Source organism: Miniopterus natalensis, chromosome 16 (assembly GCF_054644295.1).
Source record: "Miniopterus natalensis isolate mMinNat1 chromosome 16, mMinNat1.hap1, whole genome shotgun sequence".
Classification (NCBI taxonomy): Eukaryota; Metazoa; Chordata; class Mammalia; order Chiroptera; family Miniopteridae; genus Miniopterus; species Miniopterus natalensis.
The window spans coordinates 11,847,392-11,871,491 of NC_142096.1; the positions used below are offsets into that span (position 1 = coordinate 11,847,392).

Consider the following 24,100-nt stretch of genomic DNA (forward strand, 5'->3'; position numbering starts at 1 on the left):
CAGAGAAAATTATAATAATGATAAATGTCATACATTTGTAACCTACTGTAACTTTTGTATTCAAGAAAAATTCTAAACATGTCTTTTGAGTAATTAATAAATTTAATAAGCATGGTAAATTAATAATGACATCTAATTTCACTGAATATTTAATGTAGAAATACTGAAAATAATTTAGTACACCTTGCCATAACTCTTTGCATAATCATAAATTATTTTAAAAATTAGATGAAACATTTTCTATTGCAGATAAGTCTCTTTGAGAATATGACTATAACTCTTAGAGTTTTTTTGGTTTTGTTTTTTAAATAAGTGTAAGAATCCTAAGGTCTTTACCATTTTTTTTAAAGTCCCTAAACCTATTCAGAGCTTAGCCTCTGGCTTATACATCTCTTGTCAAATCCCTGTTGCTGTAATCTCTTATGTCGTCTTAAAGACGGCACCTGCTGTTGCAAGTCCCACAATGATCTCTTATTCTCAACTTCCTCAAAATTGCACTTGCAGCAGCAGGTGTCACCTTTGGTGCCTCTTACATTAATTGTTTTAATCTTTCCAGTTCTCCAGCTCTCTCCTAATTTAACTTCTTTCTCTTGCTCTCGTGAGCTTTCACTCCTGCTCTCTGGTCCCCTATTTTACCTCTTTTGACTCCCTTCTTCCTGTGGCATTGAGCTGGATGAGATGCATGCCTCACACTCCTCTGTTCTCCAAGATCGTTAGACGAATTGTCCTGTACTGAACCGCAATTAGTTGCTAAAATTCATCCTTTCATCTTACTCAGGGCCTTCTCATGTACTTCTCTTTAAGACTGAATAAATATAATTTTGTACCTGTATTTACTTTACTATTATGCATTCTCAGAGAAGCCGACTTAAAGTCTCAAGGTTAAGATAAATGCCTAATCTCCTTCCCTGTCCTCACAGAGCCCCTTTGCAGATTATTACCATGTCTTTTCTTATTTTATAGAGTAGTAAAGTTTCTATCTTCACTACTTTGAAGGTAGGTTATTTCATCCCTGGTGCTGTGCACAATGACAAATTGAGGGGTACACTGATATTATTTATCAAGAAAATAAGAATATAAGCTTTTGGACATATGCCCTTTTAGTCTATGTATCTGCCCATACCATTTTTTGATAAACTGTTAATTCAATTTCATGTCATCATCAAATGCTCTAGTTATTCTTCCTTTTCTTTATTTAAGGTCCACCTAAAATTTTATTTCTTTCATAAGTCTTCAATTCCATTAGCTGAAGGTTCTGCTTCTGTTCCCTGAACAACAAGATCACTTGTTAAAACGATTTTGTGGCATTATCACTGCTTTATTCTTATCATACCGATATTCAATTATGTATAATTATACATATTCAATAATGTATAATAAGTTGGAAGCAGGATGCACATTGAATTTATCTCCGAACTCATTTCTGAAGCACATTTCAAATTACAGATAATAAATGGATACTAAATAAATGATGGAATATCCCATTACAGGATTTCTCCAAGTGTGTTCTACTGAATTGTAGCCACCAGACCTGTCTTTGGGGATAGGGAAAGGTACAGAAAGGTACACCAGTCAGAAAGTTTTTAATTGTTCTTTCATAACCATATACTCTCCTTGTATTTTTTAAAATGTGCTTTAATACAAAATTTCTTAAATTTATTTCAATAGACACTCTCCGATTTCCATGCTTTGCCATAAAACAAAATAACCTGCAATTATTTTATAGAACTTTTTGAGAAACCACTAACTTTATTTATTTCTTCATATTTGAATAAAGAATGCACTGCATATTTGCAAGAAAAAAACAGCATCTTAAAAATAGTAAAAAAATTAATAAACTTTATATTATATTCTACAGCATATTAGAAGTTGGAAATTTATTTTTAGCAGCAAAATTAATCCATTTCTTGGATGACATTAAAAGCACTAATCTTTCATGCTATGTGATCATGAATACTCTTGTGTGGAGAGTACAGATATCCCACAGCCAGGCTGAGCTTTTTTGTCACAGATGGATGACTGTGCTCTTGGTTCGATATGCAAAAGTCAGTGAACTGCAGAACACACAATCCTATGTGGTTTTAACAAGAGCATTAAGAAGCTAAGCACTGTGTGATGCAATCCAACTATTCTGAAACCAGATGTTATGAAATATTTGCAAAGCAAATGAGAGAAATGGCTATACTAAATTTTCTATTTCCTTCTCTCCCCTCCACCTTCACCCACACAACCCACTTGTTCTCACCATCTGTACCCCCACTCTGGTTTTCCAGTTACCCTTCGTTTTCATGATCTATCTTTCAGACATATTCTCTTATAAAAATTGGCTGCTGCAGAGAAATGTTACTTTTATCAAAACACATACTTCAGGAAAATCTGTTTATATTTTAGATAAGATGTGTGTGTATTCAACTACTAAAATTTAATTAATATGAATCAGAAAATGTGAATAGCCGTCTAACCATTAAAAAAATGAATTTGTAATTTAAAAGCCTGCAAAATATCTCCAGATCCAGATGTTTTTAATAGAGAAACCAACTAAACAGATAAATTAACAACAATTTTACCCATTCTTTTTCAAAATATCGAAGACGAGGAAACCCTTCTCAACTCATTGTGTGAGATTAGTATTATTCTAATAATAAAACCAGGAAATATCAGTATGAAAAAGAAACTACAGACCAATATCTCTCAGGATCTTAGATTCAAAAATCCTCAATAAAGTATTAGCAAATCAAATGTAGCCACATATAAAAATAATTATTTACCAGAACCTAGTAAGATCTATCCAAGTTAAGGCTGGTTCAACATTTGAAAATCGATCAATGTAATCTACCATATCAACAAGTGATAGAAGAAAATTTAAGTGATCAAATTAACAGACACAGAAAAAGCATTTGGTAAAATCGGACACCCACTCATGATAACAACTCTCGCCTGGGTCAGGGCACACGCCTGTGCTGCGGGCTCTATCGCCAGTTGGGGGTGTGCAGGAGGCAGCTAATCGGTGATTTTCTCTCATCATTTATGTTTCTCTCCCTCTCTCCCTCTCCCTTCCTCTCCCTGAAATCAATAAAAACATATTTTTTAAAAAAAAAACGCCTCTCAGCAATTTGGAATAGAGAGAACATCCTCAACTTTAGAGCATATATAAAAATCCTACAACTAACATAAACTTCACATTAAATAATGCATTTGATTAAGATCAGGAATATGGCACATAATTTTTATTCAACATTGTGCTGAAAGGTCTAGTGAGTATAATAAGGAATGAAAAATAAAGAAAGAAATATACATTAAAAAGAAACTATTCCAATTTGAAGATGACATGATTCTTTATGTAGAAAATACAAGCAATCTACAAAATAAACTGCTAGAAGTAATAAGTGCACTCAGCCAGGTCCTATATGCATAGCCCAAGGACACAAACAATAGTACAGTAAAGGCCTGGGGTGGGGGGGGTGACTGGGTGGAGGGGGAAGTAGGGGGAAAAGCCTAGAGTATTGAACAATAAAATCCCACAGTGGTATGTTTAGCCAATTGTCTTAATTAGAAACAGGAAAAAAATATAAAATGTGACTATGGTATGCTATCAACCAAGGTAAGTATTCCAGAAAAATGACTTGTAGTTATTTCAGAAATCATGAACATTTTTAGATATTTTATCACTTCACTCATAAGTGCTTAAAGACATGACTTGTGACTGTTACAACATAGTGGAACAAATTATAACGAATTATTGCTTAGTGGTGTCCATTGAACTCAATCAATAATCAGCATAGGTCTGGGTGTGTATCACATGCACCTTAGCAGGCACAGCCAAGTGGTAGAGACCGTAACTGATGCAGGTAATTGCACAATATTGTTTCAGAATATTACCATGCCTTTCTTTGAAAAAAGGTTTGCATCTTATAAAGCTTCAAGTTCCTCTCCTTTTTCCTTTTTTTTTTTTTTTTTTATGGCCACATTTATCCAGTGTGCCAAAGAGGAGAGAGACTTCCTAGGGAAATAAGGCAACTGAAATGATGCCTAATTGGGGGTCATGCATCATAACGTAGATTGATGTAACCATGCAAGATTTGGCAAGGTTCTTGTCAGCTTTCACTTTCCACTTTCTGAAAGCAAACCGAAGTCACATAAGTATTCAAACCAAGTTGATTTAATAACCTTCAGGATCTACAAGTTTGAATTTTCTCTATAAAAATTGTTGTTAGCATTTAATGATTTAGAAGTTTCTGACAGAAGTCATGCGCATTTTGATTTTTGTACATGCCCAAACTCTCCCTAATAATCAGAGAGGCATGTAAAAGCAGCAAGCAAAACACTTCGGAGCCTATGTCGCAACACATCTGACAACTGAGTTGTCCTCTCTGATTGTCTCTATTCTAAAACAAAGTGCTTGGGGCTTCTAATTTGTGAATCAGTTGTTCTAATATTAACCATGAGCCATCCGCTGCTCAGTACAGAATTGGTGTTTACATAATTTTGACAAACCAAGTGAAAAGAATGATTGTTATTTTTAAGAATAAGAAACAGATAAACACAATAGACACAAAACCAAAGCAGATCAATAAGTATGAAGATCACAGAAATAAAAGGGAAAGCTATATTCTGTGGCACATTTACATATATTTTTATGTTGACATGTTTAACTGTACAAAGGTTTTCAAATGAGAGATTTGATGCTAACGCATCTTTAGAAATGAGCTTGGGAAGGGATGTAAAAGTTAAAGGAAGCATTTAGAATATTTTCCCGTTTAGAATCTGCATCAGTTGTGATTCTGAGTGTATTTTCAGTGATTATCTGGGTATATGATATGCCACACCCACATGATACAACAGGGCAAACAACACAGAAAGGGTCACACTGTTTAACATTACAGAATTTTCATATAATGTCCAAATCACAGCACATCTCATCATCTTACAGAAAACTCTTAATGTCCAAATGACGATCACATGAGAGGATTTGTTTTTTTAACAGTAGACACGATCAGCTATGCCTAGAGGAAATGTTAAAAACAAGGATGCTTCACTAAGAAAATTAACCTCAACTCTAATACAAGTTAAAAAATCAAAATAGGTATTTAAACCATGAGATTTCTAAAGTGGAGTAACATAGGTGTCTCCATCTCGGGAGCCATAAATCTGAGGAATAACGTATAGGCCTGGCCCCCGCCTGCCTGCAGCAGCATGTGCTGTGTATGACCGAGAAGAGGAAACGCGGGAGAAAGCAGTCAACGGAAATCTTGATTTATTCTGTACACTTGCAAACCTATTTAAGTTTGAGATGTACAAAAATATTGTTCAGGACGGATGTGTATTCTGTACTGCGCATTGTTACCTACAGAAATAAATTCTGTATGGTCGGTGACCTGGCTCATAAGCTTGCCAGCGGGGTCAGAGGCAGCGTTTCGGGAACAGAAAGGCTACCAGGTCCTCAACGAGAAAATGGCACGAAATTAGCCGACTCTCCAGCGAGGCAAAAAGCCACACGCCACAGCCAGAATAACATCATAGCAAGCTTTATGGAGCAGGCTGAAAACTTAAAAAAGAAACATTTAAAATAGATATATTTGTACTTATCTATATATTTATCTTAAGCTTTTTGAATCTATAAGAGCATTTTTAGATTCACGACTGGTGCCCAGTACTGATTGTTCTCCAAATGTGGTTGTCTAAGGGGTGACTTGTTTGAACAAATATGCATGAAGTCATTTTAAGTATAAAATATTAGGCATGTGAACCCATCCAAACATCTGATAAATATCAAAATACTTTGTATTTATAAATACTTTATGTCACCTATTCTTTTACCTGTATAATTTGAGAAAGAGTTATACATTCTCACTTTTTAACAATTCAAAGTTCTGCAAAAGAGAGAAGCTTCCACATCTAGCAACAGTGATTAAGCATTTGGTGGGGGTATTTAATGCTGGGAGACTTGGTGAGATCACTTGGGTTGAGCGCATACTCAGAAAAGAAGGTGGCCCATGACTGTCTCAGGAGACCGCACCCGAATATTTTATAACAAGAAAAGGAGGTAGTAGATCACATTAAAAAGGACAGGCTAATGGAACAGAAGGAAATCTAGAATGTGGGATGAGTGATAGGATGCCACAAAGTGCTTCTCAAAGGAGACGTTGTAAATTGTACAGAGCTGCAGAGAGGCCGAATAATAGTAGGGTGCGAAGGGAATTGGGCAAGGCTGAAGTCCTTTAGTGACTTCTTGTTGCAAGAAACTGTTATAGAAGATGAGAGGAACTGAGAATCAAACACGATGTTTGGTGTGACAGATATACAAATATAGTAAAGTATTAAAAAGGGGACACCTGTAACACTTCCCACAATAAAGATTAATCTTAAAAATAAAATAAAATATACTATGTGATTATAAGTTTTTGAAAGAAAATAATAAAGGTGACAGTCAATGCAGGAAGGAGATGAAATTCTAATATAGTGATGAGAGTAGCCCTTACACCCACAGGTGTGTGTGGGGGAAATGAGGGAGACTCGGCAGGTATTTCGGAAGAGGTGTCCCAGGGTGAAGGGCTACTAATGCAATAGTCTTGGCCACCTCTAGAGTCATCTAAGTAAAGTAGAATGGTTGGGAGCCTATGGGGAGTGCATTGAAGAGGAAATTAAGACCCTGAGTGTGAAGAATTCTTTCCAGAAGGGGCCCTTTGAAGAAAAGCAAAGAAATGAAAGAGGGCAGTTGCTAGAGAAAAACACAGCATAACTGTAGGGTCTTCCAATAAAAGTATAAATAATTTGACTTAAATGAAATGATTTATATAAAAATAAAAATGAATATGATAGAATACAATTTTAAAATAAAATACCTGCAATTTATCTATTGTTAATCTGCTCCAAGGTCATTCAGGTAAATGTCCCCCTAAATCTCCTTTTGTAATTATGACAATGAAGAATATTTACATTTGCCATCATAATATCCAAACCTCATTAATAGGTAACCAAAGTAAATTTTGACAATTTACCAAAAACTGATCTTCAAATGAAAGTAAGTTTAGAGTGAAGTCCGTAACAAAAAATCCTCTCTTTTTGCAGTTTGTTATTGACATATCACCTTGTCACATTTGCTCTTTTCCTTTATTGGAAAAAGTGATGACTTTTTCCTGAAGGTTAGGTGTTGACATTTAATGAATTCAGCACCCATTTACTGAGCACCTGTTATATGCTTGTGCTATAAACACTGTGACGAATTTCAAATGAATCCCTGACCTTCAGGAAATTATAGTATAGTTCAGTGGCCAAGGTGGTTGGTAGTATCTTATCACAAATACAGCATTTTCACTGAAGTTAATTCATGAAACCTTAAAATTCTTTAAATATATATTTATATTATATGCTGTGTATATAGTTGGTAGCCAGTAAACATCTGCTTAAAAATTCTATGTATAAAACTCATTTTATGCATAAAGTTGAGTAACTGAAGATTAAAAAGCAGCAAAATTTGCAAACATAGATTTTCAGAAAAAAATAATTTACTTTTTAATATGAAAAAATATATTCTCTCTGTAGAAAAGCTTTATTTTTAACCGAGGGAGAGATTTAAAATGCATATATACTTTGAACAGATACCCAAGGTATTAATTTTGGAAATAGCACAGAGTCTATTCATGACTCCCCAGAGATATTCATAACGGTTAAAAATCTAAGCAATTTAGCCCAGCCAGCGGTGCGGCTCAGTGGGTTGAGCGTCTTCCCATGCACCAAGAGGTGGCCGGTTTGATTCCAGGTCAGGGCACATGCCCAGCTTGCAGGCTCCATCCCCAATGGGGTTTGTGCAGGAGGCAGTCGATTGATGTTTCTCTCTCCTCAATGTTTTAAACACTCTCTCCACCTCCCTTCCTCTCACTCTCAAATCAATAAAAACATATAAAAATCTAAACATATTAGAAATTGATAGTAAAAAATACATGCAAAGGCTCACATCTCTAGGCAACTCAAAGCAATTTGAATGATTTTGTGTTAGGTTATGTATCCCAAAACTTACATTCTCATCACTGTATAAAACCAAGCCTAGTAGACTTGTGTTTCAAGACACAAATCTAGCACATGGCAAGAGGAAAAGTAAGGAAAGATGTGTCCTTTATTTAGAACTAGCCAGCCACAGCACCCTGATACCCGCTGCCCTTCAATGGTTTTATCCTACTTACACAGTCTCCAGTCTACCCCACCCATTTTCCCTCCTACTTTGTATGCTAATATACATCAGACACAATTTTCATGCTCATAATTTCACTAACTACTTATTCACTGAAATAAAGCTATTGTTTAAAAAGTGTATATAAAATTGTTTTGTTTGTTGATAAATTCCAAAAATGTCTTTTGGCTAAAATGTTAAAAAGAATCTACAATTGTAGCTGTATGGAAGATGCAGATATCATTTGCTAATGACCTGAGTTTCAGAACCATGAATGACTTGAAACATCAGTTATTCTAAAGTAAGTTTTATCTATTGGAAACAAAGAAGAAAAAAGGACAGAGGTTTATTTAGATATGGACTGGCATCTTTGCAACTGGGTTTTCATTGGAAACATTCGGGTTGGAAAAGTAGACCCTAGGAATAGCAGAGGAAAGCAGAAGGGGTTTCTAGGGAGCAGCCAGAGACTCAGCAGCAGATGAGCCAAGTGTAATCCTTTTTTTCTTTTAATAAGATATACAAGTTAATTAAGAGCAATTAACCTAGCAGTAGGTTCTAAGGACTGCAGGGCCTTGTTTTCATGCCAAGGTTTATGTGGGACTCTGAGAGCTGAAGGGCCTTGGAACAAAACACTGTAAACCTGACAAATTGGTGACAAAATACGATTAACTATAAAAATGAAAACAGTAATACTTCTCAGTTCTATTTGTATTTATTTAAAATCTTGGCATAGGGAATATATTCCAAAATATTGTTGTAATTGTGTTTGGTGCCAGATGGGTACTGGATTTATTTAGGTGATTACTTCGTGAGGTATATAAATGTCTAATCACTATGTTGTATGCTTGAAACTAATATAATATTGTATCTTAACTATAATTGACAACTTAAAAAAATAAACCAAAAAAGTTTTAAAAAATAAAATCTTTGCTTGTAAGCTATAGTATTCATAAATTTCTTAAGAAGTACTACATATTATAAAGTGTCATTTATTTTCAAGAAAAAAATAGCTATGGAAGAAAAGGGGGTTGTATTAGAAGACATTGCAGAACTACGCAGTTGGCTCCCTGGAACAGACCCCTCTCTTGTCTCTTCCATGAGGCCATAACTCCGCTCCCTCTTTCCATTTCTATGGCTGCTTCTCCTCAGGTCCTTTATGATCCCATATTTCTCTGCTCTCTAGTTTGAAAGCACATGCTATGATTCTTGTGTTCTGCAAGGTACATTCCCCCTGAAAAATCTTAGCTAATTCAAAGTTTTCTGCATTAGCTTTCTTTTTTTAAAAAATTTATTTTTATTATTGACAATATTACAGATGTCCCCCCTTTTTTCCCTTTTCCCCCCTACACCCAACCCCTGCCACACTCCAGGCCTTCACTGCCTGTGTCCATGGGCTATGCATATGCATATATGTTATTTGGTTAATCTCTTCCGGTCCCTACTCCCCTCCTCTCTGACCTCTGTCAGTCTGTTCCTTTGTCTGTGCCTCTGGACCTATTTTGTTCATCAGCTTATTTTGTTCATTAGACTCCACATATAAGTGAGATCATGTGATACTTGTCTTTCTCTGCCTGGCTTATTTCGCTTACCATAATGCTCTCCAGGTCCCTCCATGATGTCCCGAAGGGTACGAGAGCCTCCCCTTTTAGAGCCATATTGTATTTCATTGTGTAAATGCCCCCCAGCTTTTCTAGCCACTCACCTACTGTGCATCAGTTTTCTATAGAGAATGAGCGTAAGTGTCAAGCAGACTGTACCGGAGTCCTTGAGGGAACATCACCCACATACACACTAAAGTCATCCGAGATAACTGTGTGAGTCATCATTCAGCTCAAATTGGTGAGTTGGAGAGTTAAGTCCTTGGTGAGGTCCTAGGAACATGACTTGGATGCTGGATCAGAGGAGGGAAGGAAATGAAGCTGAGAGAAAACACCCAAACTGGTATTCTCCTGCACTTTGGAATTAATGATAGGAAAGCCATGGATGGAATTCACTGTTAATGTATTTCAAATAAACGTTTGGCATAAAGTGGTTTTTATTTTAAGAGATAGTTTAGTTCCCCATGTATTTTTAATATTTGATTGCTGTAAGGCTATAATTTATACCTTTAGAACTATGTTCATGTTTTACAGTAGAAACTTTCATTCTGTTATTGGGACACATAAGCTAATAAAAAACCTAAGGCAGGGTAGCAAACACTCTGTAAGAAGGTACATAAATTCTTTAAATACTTTATCTTTAGATATGTAGATGCACACCCACTTTCCAAACTTCTGATATAAACCAGATAATTTTTCTTTAAATAAATAAATGTCTAATAGTTTCAGTTATAATTAATTCTTGATATCTTTACATATAATTCATGATGCATAATTTCTTGCCATTACAATTTCTTTATAAAGTTAAATAAGAACAAAAGATGCCTATTAAACAATCTCAGTTTTTAAATCCCTCTCTTATTTTTTCTATTCTCTACTATTTTCCATTTTTTTCTTATTATTTTCTGTTAGAGCCTTTCTATCTTTAAAGGTATCTTATCCATACCTAATTTACAGGAATTTTTAGTCATTCATCCTTATTGTTTTACCAAAGCATTCAAATAGTTTTCATACAACAACTTTCATTGCTTATTCAAGTTACATACATCCATGTTCAAACTAATTCCCAAACCTTTGGTCTGGGAGTGTTTTACACAGCTATATTTACACCATCACTGACTTCAGGTGACACTCCATGAAAATATTTTCTGCTTTTGGGGTTGGTGCATATATGTGTGTATGATAGGAGTTACACTTTATTATAGATATAATGATTCCTGACTGTCATTTTATTAAAGGCAATTTAAAAGTAAGAAGTAATTTGAATAATAATCGTAACTGTTTATATAAACATTTTTCCTTTTTTAGAAGTAATTCAAATGTTTTAATCAGTGTAACAAAATTTCCCTTTATTTTAATTAGCAAGGAATATGAGCAGAAAATAAAAGTCAAAAGAAAAACCATATCTGCATCCCATAGTGACAATAGAGATTAGAATTCAGATTTCAATTTTTACCCTTTCAGCTTGTACTTCAGAAGCAGAACATCCTTCCTCCATCACGCTTCCAGTCCAACTAACCTTGTCATTGCTGTGAGTCAGTAAGTTATCTGTTCAAAGCATATCCCTCCATTCATGGGTATTCACTTGAAAACCATATTGATTGAAAACAGAAATTACATTTTCTATTAAAGTAGCATGCTCAATGTTTAATATATTATTTGTTTTCTTTATTTCAGATTTATATTTAATTTGCTGATAAAATTGCAACTCAATCCATGTCAGGCTCACTACTTATACACTTGGTTTCCTTTGAAAATTAAAACACTAACCTAGGAAACAAGCATACTGCTCAGGGACACAATCTTATCAGTCTGGTTGTTAGCTACCTGCTGTTCTCAATAAATCAGTCTGCAAACTACTGAGCCATATCACAGCATTTTCACCTCTCTATTTGTTGGAAACAACTGCCTACAGACCAAATGCTTTTCCCCTGAGTTTGTTCAGTTGAAGATATCCTACTTGCTTTAGTGTAGTTTATGTTTATAGATTTTTATAGCTAACTCTCAATAAATGTAATATTAGAATAACTATGAATTGAAAATCATATATTAATAGGCTAAGTGCTGGTATGCTTTGCAATATATTAAAGGAGTTCTCTAAATTCATTCTTTAAATCATAGTATTCATTTTAACTACAATTGGGAGAGGCTTATTAAATCAAAATATTTTTAAATAATTTCAATAATTTTATATTATACCACTTGCTTTGACGTCATCTTCAGTCATTGTTAAGTAGCTTAAGTACTTAACTTTAAATAGTTCTGATTGGTGGATTATATTAAAAATAAATGTATAAATACAATTAATAAGCATCAGTAATGCCCCATTTTTGTCCATTTTGTTAAAAGATACATACAAATTGTTGGGGTTTTTTGCTTTATCTAATGTCTAAATCACTTAACATGTTTACAGAGCAAGTAACCTACGAGTAAATAATAACAAACAAGTTAGAGGAAACCTGGGATTCTTTAAAAAGACATGTTTTTTATAATTGATTTATCAAAGCTCACTTCATTCTCCAAAGCAATTGATACTCTCATCAATAATATAATGGGATAAAACTAAGCTATTAAGAAATCACGGAGGGTAATTAATGGAAGAGCAAGAGGAAGCCAACCAGTGGTGAGCTGGAGCTTCCCGGGACCAGCGGGGGAGGCTAATTCTATGGGTCTCCACACACTCCATGCTCAGTGATAGCAAGTGAGTAGCTTGGGCCATGGAACTGAAACATGCTACGAATTAGGCCAATTTTTCCCTTTATTTTGGGAGAGGGAGTTTGGCAGCACATCACTGAAGCTATCCCACCTCTGCAAATATCTACTAGAGAACACTGTTTTGACTCCATTACAGAGACAAAATGCTGCTCCGTATGACAAAAGTATGTAGCATATAGATAGCATGCTAAAACAGTACCAGCCCGTGAGCTACAAATACACAAACTGCTCCTAAGAAAACAGAGTGATCTAATGTTATCGATAATTTCTAAGAACAAAAGTGTATTAAGTTGACTAAAATTATAGAAGACAATTATAGGTTAGATGACAGAGAACATATCTAAAACCCTTCTGAAATAAAGAAATGAGGATTTTCTAAAGTCTCTCAATGTATAATGCTAGCTGAATAAGTTATTAGTTCAGTTAACCGCCAGAATACTCAATTATCGGGAAATGATTGGTCAATGTTATTCAGACAAGCAGCAATATGTGCTTATCCCTGGTTCATCTTAGTGTCAACTATGTCCTTAGTACATCCCTTCATACAAAAGACTAAACACAGGGCTATCGATATTAATGATTCACAATAAAGACAGAATAATATAGAATTGACTGAAATTGTAGAATATAGACTTAGGAAGAATGCCCCCAGTCTTTAAAGTTGAAGTGCTGAAATTTATATAGTTTAAAGCCTTAAAACACACAAAATATTTCTTAGTTGGACGCATTATTAGCAGGCAAAATGGACACTAAAATATTTCTAAATTGACAGAAAAGTTTATGGCAGAAAGAAATCTCAGAAATTGTCTAATTTAGTTTGATGCTTTTCTAATATACTGCAAAATATTTCTCATTTCCTTTTTCTTCTAACTTCAGCACTCAGGAAAGCAGGGTGGTGTTAGCTGACGTATGGTGTGCTGATGGTTTGAAAGCGTTCATATGGCCCTTTAACCTGAAGATGATAAATGGCCTGAGTAAATCTCCCACAGCTCTATCCCAAATTCACTAGGGCAGCCTTTTTCTTCAGTGGTTTAAATGTGCCCTGGTGGTTTAAAACATAATTGCACTTCTCTAGACACCTAATTGATTATAAGAGACTGACTTAGCTGCACTGATGCAATTTCATTACTTTAATCATTGTTCAGTGAGGTGTCCCAAAATTGAAACAAACTGTTGGTGTAAAAATCTCATTTCTAGGAAAAAGACAAAAAAAAGTGCTGTCTAAAATTAGTTTATTTGTTTAGCAAAATGCCAACTTTACAGAAGTGGAAAGTTTGGGGTGAAAGTAAGAGAATCTTTATGGATAAGGTTTATTTAGTGAATGTAATCTGCACTGTCAAGTAACAAAAGGACATATGTGTACAACTGGAAACAATAATATGGCTAAAATGCGCTATCATTCAAAGCAGGCTCTTGCGGAGCAATTCTGTGTACAACTCCACATTCCCATGAGGTGGCCATTAACATTGTGCTCATGTTAGAGAAGAGGGAAATAAAGTAGAGAAAGTTTAAGTAAGTTGTCCGAGGGCAATAGCTAAAAAGGGGTGGAGCTGGGATTCATGGCATGATTGATTGGTTTCAGTGGTCTTGACCATCAAATTATTAACAAAATAAAAATCAAAATATGAATAATTTCAGTGGCAACACCATTTCCTGCTTACTATGCATGACACTCTGATAAACACGTTTTTATACAGTACCTTATCTAATCCATACAACAAACCTTCTCCTCTCCATATTTTTACTTGGCCCATAGGTAAGGAATCACTTCCCCTAACTTCTGTACTAGTTCACTAGGGTGCCCATCACAAAAATACCACACTGGATGACTTGAACAAAATAAATTTATTTTCTCACAGTTCCATAGGGTGGAAGCCAACGTCGAGGTGTTGGCAGCACTGGCTCCTTCCTAGGGGTGTGAAGAAAAATCTGTTCCTTGCCTCTCTGCCCTAGCTTCCGGTGGCTTCCTGAGAATTTGGTGTTCCTTGGCATGGAAAGGCATCAGGCCAATCTCTGCCTTCACGTTCACATGGCATGCTGCCTAGGTGCATGTCTGTGCCCAAATTACCCCTTTTTATAAGGACACAGTCATGAGGGATGAAGGTCTACCTTAATGACCTCATTTTAACTTGATCATGCAAAGACTCTATTTCCAAATAATTTCACATTCACAGGCTCTGGGGCTTAGGGCTTCAACACATGAATTTGGAGGGGATACAATTCAACCCATAACACATGTCTTGCTCTGCCTCCCACTTATTTTTAGTTCTCTTGCACAAGAGAAATATTACTAATGTGACTGGTGAGACCCAGCGCCATTTATTGGGCCATTTCTCAACATTTGGTAAGGTTACTGACTTAAAGGTCCAAAACCAGCCTTCATACCCTCCCCACCTATCTCCGAGCGGCACACGCATCTGGACCTTAGGACTAGGCCACTGTCAACTTTGTATGGCTTGCTAGAAAAGTCACTGACATTCTTCTGCACAATAGCGATTTCATATTGTAGAAGCACAATCAGGAATCAGGCCTTTTAGAACTAAGCCTCTTGTGCTGGAAAAACTCTCTATTAGACCTGAAAGCATCTGGGTCCTTCCCAATTTAATAAAATAGCATAACTGATGTTCTCTTTGACTATTAATGATCCCGCTATTGATGGCTTTGTGACTGGCAAATCCAGAAGTGAAAAAATGTGAATAGAATAATTCTAGCAAGAAAACCTGCCCCCAAACATGGACAGGTATGATGTGGGCCTCAATATATATGCTATTTTATAGATAAGGAAACAGTAACTTGGGAGTTAAGCAACTTAATCAAGGTTTCATGCAAACAAAAGAATAAACAGATAAAAAAGAGTAGAGAAAGCAAAGGAGATTTCTGATATATATTTACTTCCTTCCTAGCACAGAACAAAATAAAATAAATTTTATTAAGTTCCCTAATTCACTTTAAAATGTGCTTAATTTTATGCTGTAGAACAAGCTATTAAACTTGGCATGCACTTACAATGAAATGACACCTAGTAGTTTAGAGTATATATATATGCCTAATTTATTTCAGGAAGCCCTCTTATCTTACAGTGCAGGAAATGGCAAACAGAGCACACCTCTGGGTGCCCACTGCGGGAGCTTGGAACAACACACCCTTCTCTGTTTCAGCCCCCACTCGCTCCTGGTGCTATCCCTGTCTGTTTTTGTTTAGAATTTGAACTAAAAATATCTAACATTTTAAATTGCATGAATGTAAACTAACATATATTGAGAGTTAATTTAAAGCAAATTAAACATTTCTTAAATCGGTTAGAATTCTGTTTGGCTTGTGGATACAAAAATCGACTGAGAGTAGCCCTAATAAGTAGGAATGCATTTTCTTATATAGCAAGGTTCCCAGAGGTGGGCAGCACTGGGTTGATAAATTGCTTAAGGTGCCTCAGAGGACTGCATCACTAACGCCCCCTGCTCCCCTGCCCTTCTTGAGCACTTGGAAGACTGCACTTTGCTGCCCTCTTGCAGCTAGGCAAGGCCTGGGACTAGTTCAGGCCAACAAGCTGAGGGCAGAAGTCGGGTGTTACTTTCAAGCTAAGGCAGTTAAAAGCCCTTTCCTGACCCTTTCGATCTCACTTCTTCCCTCCCTTGCCTTAGAAGCCCTGTGCTGTAACTGCACAGACAAGATAGTAACAGACTAAATTCCCCGAGCTACTGTTTAAAAGACAGTTACGCTAGAGCAGAGATTTTCAACTGGTGTGCCCCAGGAATTTTTAAAACATGCAATACCTGCCCTGGCCAGTGCGCCTCAATATTAGAGCAAGTTAGAGCACTGACCCATGCATCAAAGGGTCGAGTATTAGATTCCCGGGAAAGGGTATGTTCTCTCTCACATCTACATCCCCCCCCCACACTCTTTCTCTGAAAAGAATGGGAAAAATATCGTGGGGTGAGTATTAACAACAACAACAAAAGATGCAATACCTGACTATTTAGTCAAGGGAACTGACCTTTTTGCCCTTAGATTGTCAAATAAAAAAATAACAACAGCCAACACAACAATAGCTGTCTGGTGTGAATACCCTGTCTTGAACCATAAACATATAGGTCATATAACAGAGTTGCATTTTATTGGTCAGTGCTCCTAATAAGTTTGTGTCTGATTGGTTAATACTTGGTACCAGAAATCCTTATACACAAATATAGGTACCTGACTTTTTTAAGCATCACTTTGTAGCAAAAAGGTGTGTAGTTCCTATTATTAGTATTTTATAAATCAATCAAAATTATACCTATTTTTGTCAAATCAGCAATACACACACACACACACACACACATATATACTTTTTGCGTACCACAGAATTTTAGTAATTGGTTTATGTGTGTCATGAGATGAAAAGGATTGAAAATCACTGCCCTAGAGAGATGATACTACAACTGACTTTGCCTAAGTGAGAAATAAACCTTTGTTTAGTAAGCCACTGAAATGTCAGGATTAATTTGTTTCACTCCATAGCCTAGACTCTGGATAATATATAATGATGGCTTTCATCATCAGGCTTGCAGTTAGATAACTGCCACCCTCTCAGCCATCATCACATTTCAGGCCAAAAGGTAGGGGAGGAGAAGGGGAAATAGCCAAAGAAAATCCTAACCAAGGATGCTTTTTCAACTTCTCTCCCAAAAGGCAAAACACAAATTCTATTGACCAAAATTATTTTATATATATATCTTTATTGATTTCAGAGAGGGGATGGGAGAGGGAAAGAGAGAGAGAGAAGCATCAATGATGAGAGTCATTGATTGGCTGCCTCCTGCACACCCCTTACTAGGGATGGAGCCCGCAACCCTGGCATGTGCCCTGACTAGGAATTGAACCTCAATCTCCTGGATCCTAGGTTGATGCTCAACCACTGAGCAACACCAGCTGGGCTGGGCTTTTTGCTTTTAATGGAATGAAGAGCACACTATCTTTTATCCAGAGGAGACTTCTTAGCATTCTTGAGACACAACATACTATGTGATCTCTTGGGGATTTTACATTTGGTTGTTTCTGTTGGGAGACACTTAATTTTCTGTCTCATTTTTGTGCCTCTTGTAAGTAGATGCATTGACCTCCTTATTTACAGATTATCGTGTTTTCACAAACAGCCTTGAAATATATAGTGAATATATTCCTCTGAAGCAAAGGGTAGGTTTCCTCATAACTTTGAAGGATATAGCATCTTACTCCAGAGAAACGGGCAGACAATTCTTATTGCACAGTGTAACAGACTCGGGTGTCTTCAGCTCGAGGTTTCTCTATTATAATGGAACCTACTGCACTTGCAACTCTCACTTGGTCTTCTTCATGCCACCCTATAGGAAATGGGGTAAGAGAAACTGACAAACCTGAAGTGCCCCCAGATCTGTGCGAGGATTAATAAAGTGTGCTGGGTATGACCTAGGTAGGTGTCTTATGTCTTCTCCTGCATGTGTGAAAATGTGGCCAGCTAACTTGTTAGCTGACAAGTAGGTTATAATTTGTGGCCCTTCACAGCCCTTAAAGGTGTCCTCCCTGGGGAACATTGGCTAATTTTAGTTCCTATGGTATCCAGTCTTATTTTTTACTTTTTTTTAATTCTCACCTGAGGATATTTTTTTTTATTGATTATAGAGAGAGAGGAAGCAGGAGAGAGAGAGAAAGAAAAAGATTGATATGAGAGAGAAACATCAGTGGGTTGCCTCTAGTACTACTGGCCCTGACTGGGGATGGAATCCAGAACCAAGGAGTGTGTCCTGATGTGTAATCAAACATGCAACCTTTAGGTGTAAGGGACAACACTCCACCCAACTGGGCCACCCAGCCACCTAGTGTTGTCATCCTGATTCATTATAAGCCTTGCTTTAAGGCTTTGCTGAAATGTACTCCCTCTGTGAAGTTTCCTTTAATTCCTTGAGCCAGTTTTTTCCTCCTATGTTGCTCCTGAAATGCTTTATAAGAACACGTCTCATTGAAGTGTTTATTTATAGAAGTTTTCCTTATCAGATTGTGATCTTGCTAAATAGTGTGTCTGGTTTTGACTGCATATCCTGTATACTGCTTGGTATGTAGCAAACACTAAATGACTCTCTCTTAGAAAATAAACTTGATGATAGATTTTCTTACATGTGCTCTCTCACTGTTTCCCTAAAATTGTAGCACATTATTACTTCCATCTTAAGCAAGTTGCCTGTAATTATAATTGTCTTTCTAAAACAGAAAATGCAACAGCTGCACCTACTCCAAAAATGGATCCTTGGAGAATGTAATTAAGTTATTTCAATTTGGAACTGAGTATTATCAAGAGCTATGGGATGTGTAACCTTAAGGCATACCTTTCTATCAGGTTTTTAATGGTATTTCATTTGCAGAAACTTGAATAACTAGGAAATTAGAATGCATTATTTTGCCTTCTCCAATCAGAGGTTTAATAAATGAAATTATGTATCATATAGTCTTACATGTTATAGTTAGAACATTTGGTAGATGACAGAGCTAAGGAGGCCACGGCCATGTGTTTATTATCTTTGTGACACTTCTTATAGCTTTATGTACTTTGTTTTATTGCTGTGGAGTTTGCCTATAACACAAAAATATTGCACAACTGTGTTTAAGTCACAAACTTAATCTGAAAAGGAAGTCATTATAAATTTCTAACCTCTCCAGGAAAGTCTATTCCAAGGTCACCAATGATTTTCTACAAATTATATTAAATATATTTTCTTCATATATTAAAATTAATAATTTTATACTTGGCAATTACTTTAAGGGATATTTGATGCTTAAATAGTTCAAACACTATGGTAAAATAGTGTTTTCAAACATTTACTGCATTTCACTTCTCCTAATTTCACTTTTGATAGCGGCATCCATTTTCAAGGCTGAAATGGCCAGTGTATGGCCAAACGATTGGCGGTGTAGCAAGCCTCGCCTAGAAACAAAACTCAGGCTAGATGAAGTTTTATTTGATGAACATAGGATTGGACATAATTTACCTAAGGAGTCATATGAAATACTTTGCATTTATTTTTTTTACACTTTATCTTTATTGATGAAAATATTTCAAATGTCCCTCTTTTTCACCCATTGAACCCTCCACCCTGCACCCCCACCTAGGCATTCACTGTACGGTTGCCTGTGTCCCTGGGTTATGCATATAAGTTCTTATATATGCATACAAATTCTTAGGTTGATCTCTCCCCCCACCACCCACTCCCACCACCTTCCCTCTGAGGTTCATCAGTCTATTCCCTGCTTCTGTGTCTCTGGATCTATTTTGTTCATCGGTTTATTTTGTTCATTAGATTCCACATCTGAGTAAGATCATGTGATACTTGTCTTTCTCTGAATGGCTTATCTTGCTTAGCATAATACTCTCCAGGTCCCACCATGCTGCCTCAAAGGGTAAGGGATCCTTCTTTTTATAGCTGCATAGTATTCCATGGTGTAAATGTCTGAGAAGATGCTTGAAATGATTTCAGTCTCCTTGAACTTGCAGAGACTTGTTTTGTGTCCTAACATGTTGTCTGTTTTTGAGAATGTCCCATGTGCACTTGAGAAGAATGCATATTCTGCAGCTTGGGTGAAAAGTTCTGTAAATGTCAATTAAATCCATCTGATCTAATGTGTCATTTAGAGTAACTGTTTCCTTGCTGATTTGCCTGGAAGGCCTACCCAGTAAAGTCACTGGGTGTTAAAGTCCCCTACTATGACTATATTGCTGTCGATCTCTTCCTTAAAGTCCTCCAGAAGTCTTTTTCCAGCATGTGTGAGTCTTTTGTTCTGAAGTGGGTATCTTGTACACAGCATTTATTTGGGTCATGTTTTCTTATTCATTCAGCTACCCTACCTGAAATTATCACGAGAAGAATTAAAATGATATAACCCTGAGTATTGAGTGCGTAAACGTAGAGGAAAACACAAACAAGCAAAAACCAAAGTGGGTATAGCTAAGCGGCTTATTTTTGTCTTCTCTTAAAAGGTATCTATCTATCTATTAAGACGATAGAAACATTTGGTACTTTTACTGAAGCCTCGCCAACTATGAATACAGTTAAAAACCAAACATTCCCCTGACATCCTCCCACCAGTGTTCCACAAGGCTGCCTGTTCTCCCTCCTCGCAAGTCCCCTTCTCTTGTCTGTGACACCGTGTTCCCTTCGACTTCCTCCTGCCCCTCTCAGTGCACCTCCCCAGTCTCTGACAGGTCACCCTCCTCGGCGGGTTTCATATGTTGCTCCCCACTCCTGTCTTCCCATTTCCTCCTGTCTCTATCTAGCCATCATGACTGACGTCTACTGGCTCGATTACCATCAATAGCAACTGTATATCAGTTATGCTTCTATTCACAGCTCCTGAATCATGCAGACATATAGTTATCTATTAGATGACTTTGACAGAATGTCTAAAAGATATTTTGAACTAAAACAAATTTCAGTATTCATAGCATTCCTACTGCAAAGTTAACCTTCATTCAACATTTTCCAATATGTCTTTAACAACTTGTACAAGTCAGAAAATTATGTTTTATTTGAGCACTATCTCTTCTTTCATCACTCCTCAATCCGCTACAGAGTCCTTTTCACTGTACCTCCTAAATGTCTCTCAATTCGTTCTACTTCTTTATCTCCATCACTACCACTGTAATCCAAGCTACCAAGATGTGTTCTTGGGTTTCAGCAGTCACCTCTTAAGTGGTCTTCCCACAGCTAATCGAGCCCCACTTAAAATCAATCTTTAAGCGTAAGAATAATCATTTGAAAAATTCAGATTTTAGACCTCTTCATGTAATTGTCTTTGATAAAAACACTTGAATAAATTCCCATTGTTCTTATAAAAGCCTTTAAATGGTTTAAAAGGCCCTTTCTAGTCTATTATTTATATATTTTCCTTCACTAATCTCATCATTCTTTACTCAATTACTGATTCATAATCTACTTTACCATTTAATAATATAAGTGCATTTAAATTTTTTAAATAACATAAAAAAACATTTTCTTTTAAAACTATTATATCCTAAGTTTGAGTCTCTAAAGAAAGAAACTATGCTCACTCAGAATGTCCTGTTTAATTTTTGCTTTCAGATAACAGGATATATCAAAGATCTAACCACAAAAATAAAGCCAAATTTCTTCCAAGACTATGCAATTAATTTGAAAGGAACCATTAAATATGGACTGGCATGTTAAAGAACACAACTGTAGATTACATTAGGAACAATTTTAATTTCCTTACACAAGTTTTGATTAAGTCACATTACTTTTCATTAATAGAGTGATAAGGAAATACTGATGGAAAGCTCTATCTTTCAAAATTCCAATCTATTTGACATATCAGTGGCCCGATCTTCTAAAATATCCCTTAGCTCTGACAGCTGCCACTTATAATTTTCCTGTTAACTGTAAGTTCTTTCAAATATTTAAACCTTTAAAGCCCACATATTACTGTTCTTTGATCCCAAGTTTGTCTTAGGCAACAACATCGACGCTAGGTTAATAAAAATTATCTGCTTACCATATTGTAGGTGGCTCAGAACCTTCTATTTCTAAGTAATCATACTTTTCTTCCATTTGGAAATCAGTAAATATGAGTGAAATTGTGTCCCCAGGCTCTGCTACAATGGTCCAAGTGCAATCAGCATTGTTATGGTATTCATTAGGAAAACTAGGGCTTGATATAATGCCGCTGGATCCTCTCATTGTTCCTCCACACGCATCTTCAGCTGTTAAAAACAAGAATGAGATGCACAGATATAAATCATTAAGAGAAATGCAACTCTTTTAACCCTTTTGAATAAAATAACTGGCTGGATGTTGTGATACCAAGAGCATATTATCTAATAGGGATTAAATAAAATGAAAAGTCCATGAAAAAAATTTAAGCACGTACATAAATATAAACTATATCTTGACAATTTTACAACCATTGGTTGAAACAGCAATAAAAGTAAAAGTCGAAACTCCAATTGATCTCAGGATAATAGAAACAAGATTTTCTTTTCATTGAGCAGCTGATGAAGTGAGTAAAATAAAAGAAACAGCATCCTTAAGGTCTGTGGTGAGAAATCTTTAATCATTTTGTGCATGGTTATGGTAGGGTTGAGCTTTGTCTTTATTTTTGTTTTTTAATGTAGTTAAGTACAAAATCAAGAAATAATATGAGAGAGAATATAATATACTTTTTATCAGTGGCATGATTCAAAAGCTATTGAAAAAATTTGTGGAAATGCAATTAAAATAAAATTACATCATATATCCAGGAAAGTTCAGTTAGAGAGAAATAATATAGTAATTCATATATTATTGGTAACATATTATTCCCTATGAGTCCATCAATGCAAATATATTTTTCTAGGTATGCATAAGATATACATATATATATTATTATAAATAAATTTCCTACTAACTATATTTTTGGACCTATGGTTTTCATTTTCCAAATGGGGGTCATAAATTCTCCATGAGTCGACTTTTGTGTATAACAACTGAGTGGTTACATGACCAGCTGTGTTTAGTCTAAAAATATAAGATAAAGCTCCTTGTTTCATAAAGAAATCGAAGCTATAAAATCTGTCTTGTCATAACATTGTTTAGACCAGTCAAGTTAATAAGTTACTAGTTTACTTGTACAATAAATTATTTCAAGATTTATGCTGTTGTCTTGATCCACTCAGAAAATTCTTCCAATTCAAGTCAAATGTTTGCCTCTACAATGACCAGTTATTATTTCATGTAAAGGCTAATACTCTATAAGTTTCATAAATAAAGATGTGCAGCATCCTATTTAATTCTGCAGTGGGTAGGGAATAGTAAAATGCCTTGGTACTGGGGATAGGTTTATTACTATGTCATATGCATCAAATAATATTAGCTTCTTTCTGTCCCACTCTTTAGCCATTTAATTCCACAATCTGTAAATAAAAAGCATAAGTATATTACTCTTTAAAGTATTTCAATTTAATCATAGGCTGTGTAAATATGATATTTATTTTCATTGCAAGTCCTACCATTTTTTTTTAAGTTTTTTGAGTAATTTAAATAAACTAATGGCTCTGTCTAGACTATGAGACATAGTAATTTTCTTGCCAAAGCACGCATTGCATTCCCTTAATACATGTCTGATAAACATGTCTGGCTGCCCCCATCCCCAACCACAAATCCTAAATGGTAAACCAATGTGTTTAAATATCTTAAGACTTCTTTTGACGTTAACTAGGCGTTATTATGGCTTCAAATTGTAGTTACTTCACATATAAAAAATTTAGTGCATAACAAAAAGCTTGATATATGCATGCACATACTCTTGTTCTAAGAAAAGTGAATAGGTGGTAAAATGTATAGTGGGTTACTTTTTTATGTATGCATGCACATATATGTAAGCTGGATGATGGCAAGCTACATACTAAGTAACTGTCAGTCAGTCTGTTGTAAAATACAGAGAAAACAACCAAGTCAGCCAGTAGCATCAATGAGAGCAATGCAGTCTTTTAAAAATAAGGGTATTTTAAAAACTAATCCTTATGACTTGAGATGTATTCCAATTTTCTAGGGGAAATACTATCAACTGCCACTTAAGTTCTTAATGTATTCAAATCTATTGATAAAAACTATGGGTG

The 24,100-nt window shown here is 35.7% G+C and overlaps 1 protein-coding gene across 1 annotated transcript in view; it reads right to left on the reverse strand.

Moving 5' to 3' along the window:
- Positions 1-24,100, reverse strand: part of CSMD3 (CUB and Sushi multiple domains 3) — a 551,595-nt gene that overhangs the window by 396,851 nt on the left and 130,644 nt on the right. The window contains exon 5 of the mRNA XM_016224286.2: positions 22,000-22,207. Within this exon, the coding sequence (XP_016079772.2) occupies positions 22,000-22,207 (208 nt within the window). The remainder of the gene's footprint in view (positions 1-21,999; positions 22,208-24,100) is intronic.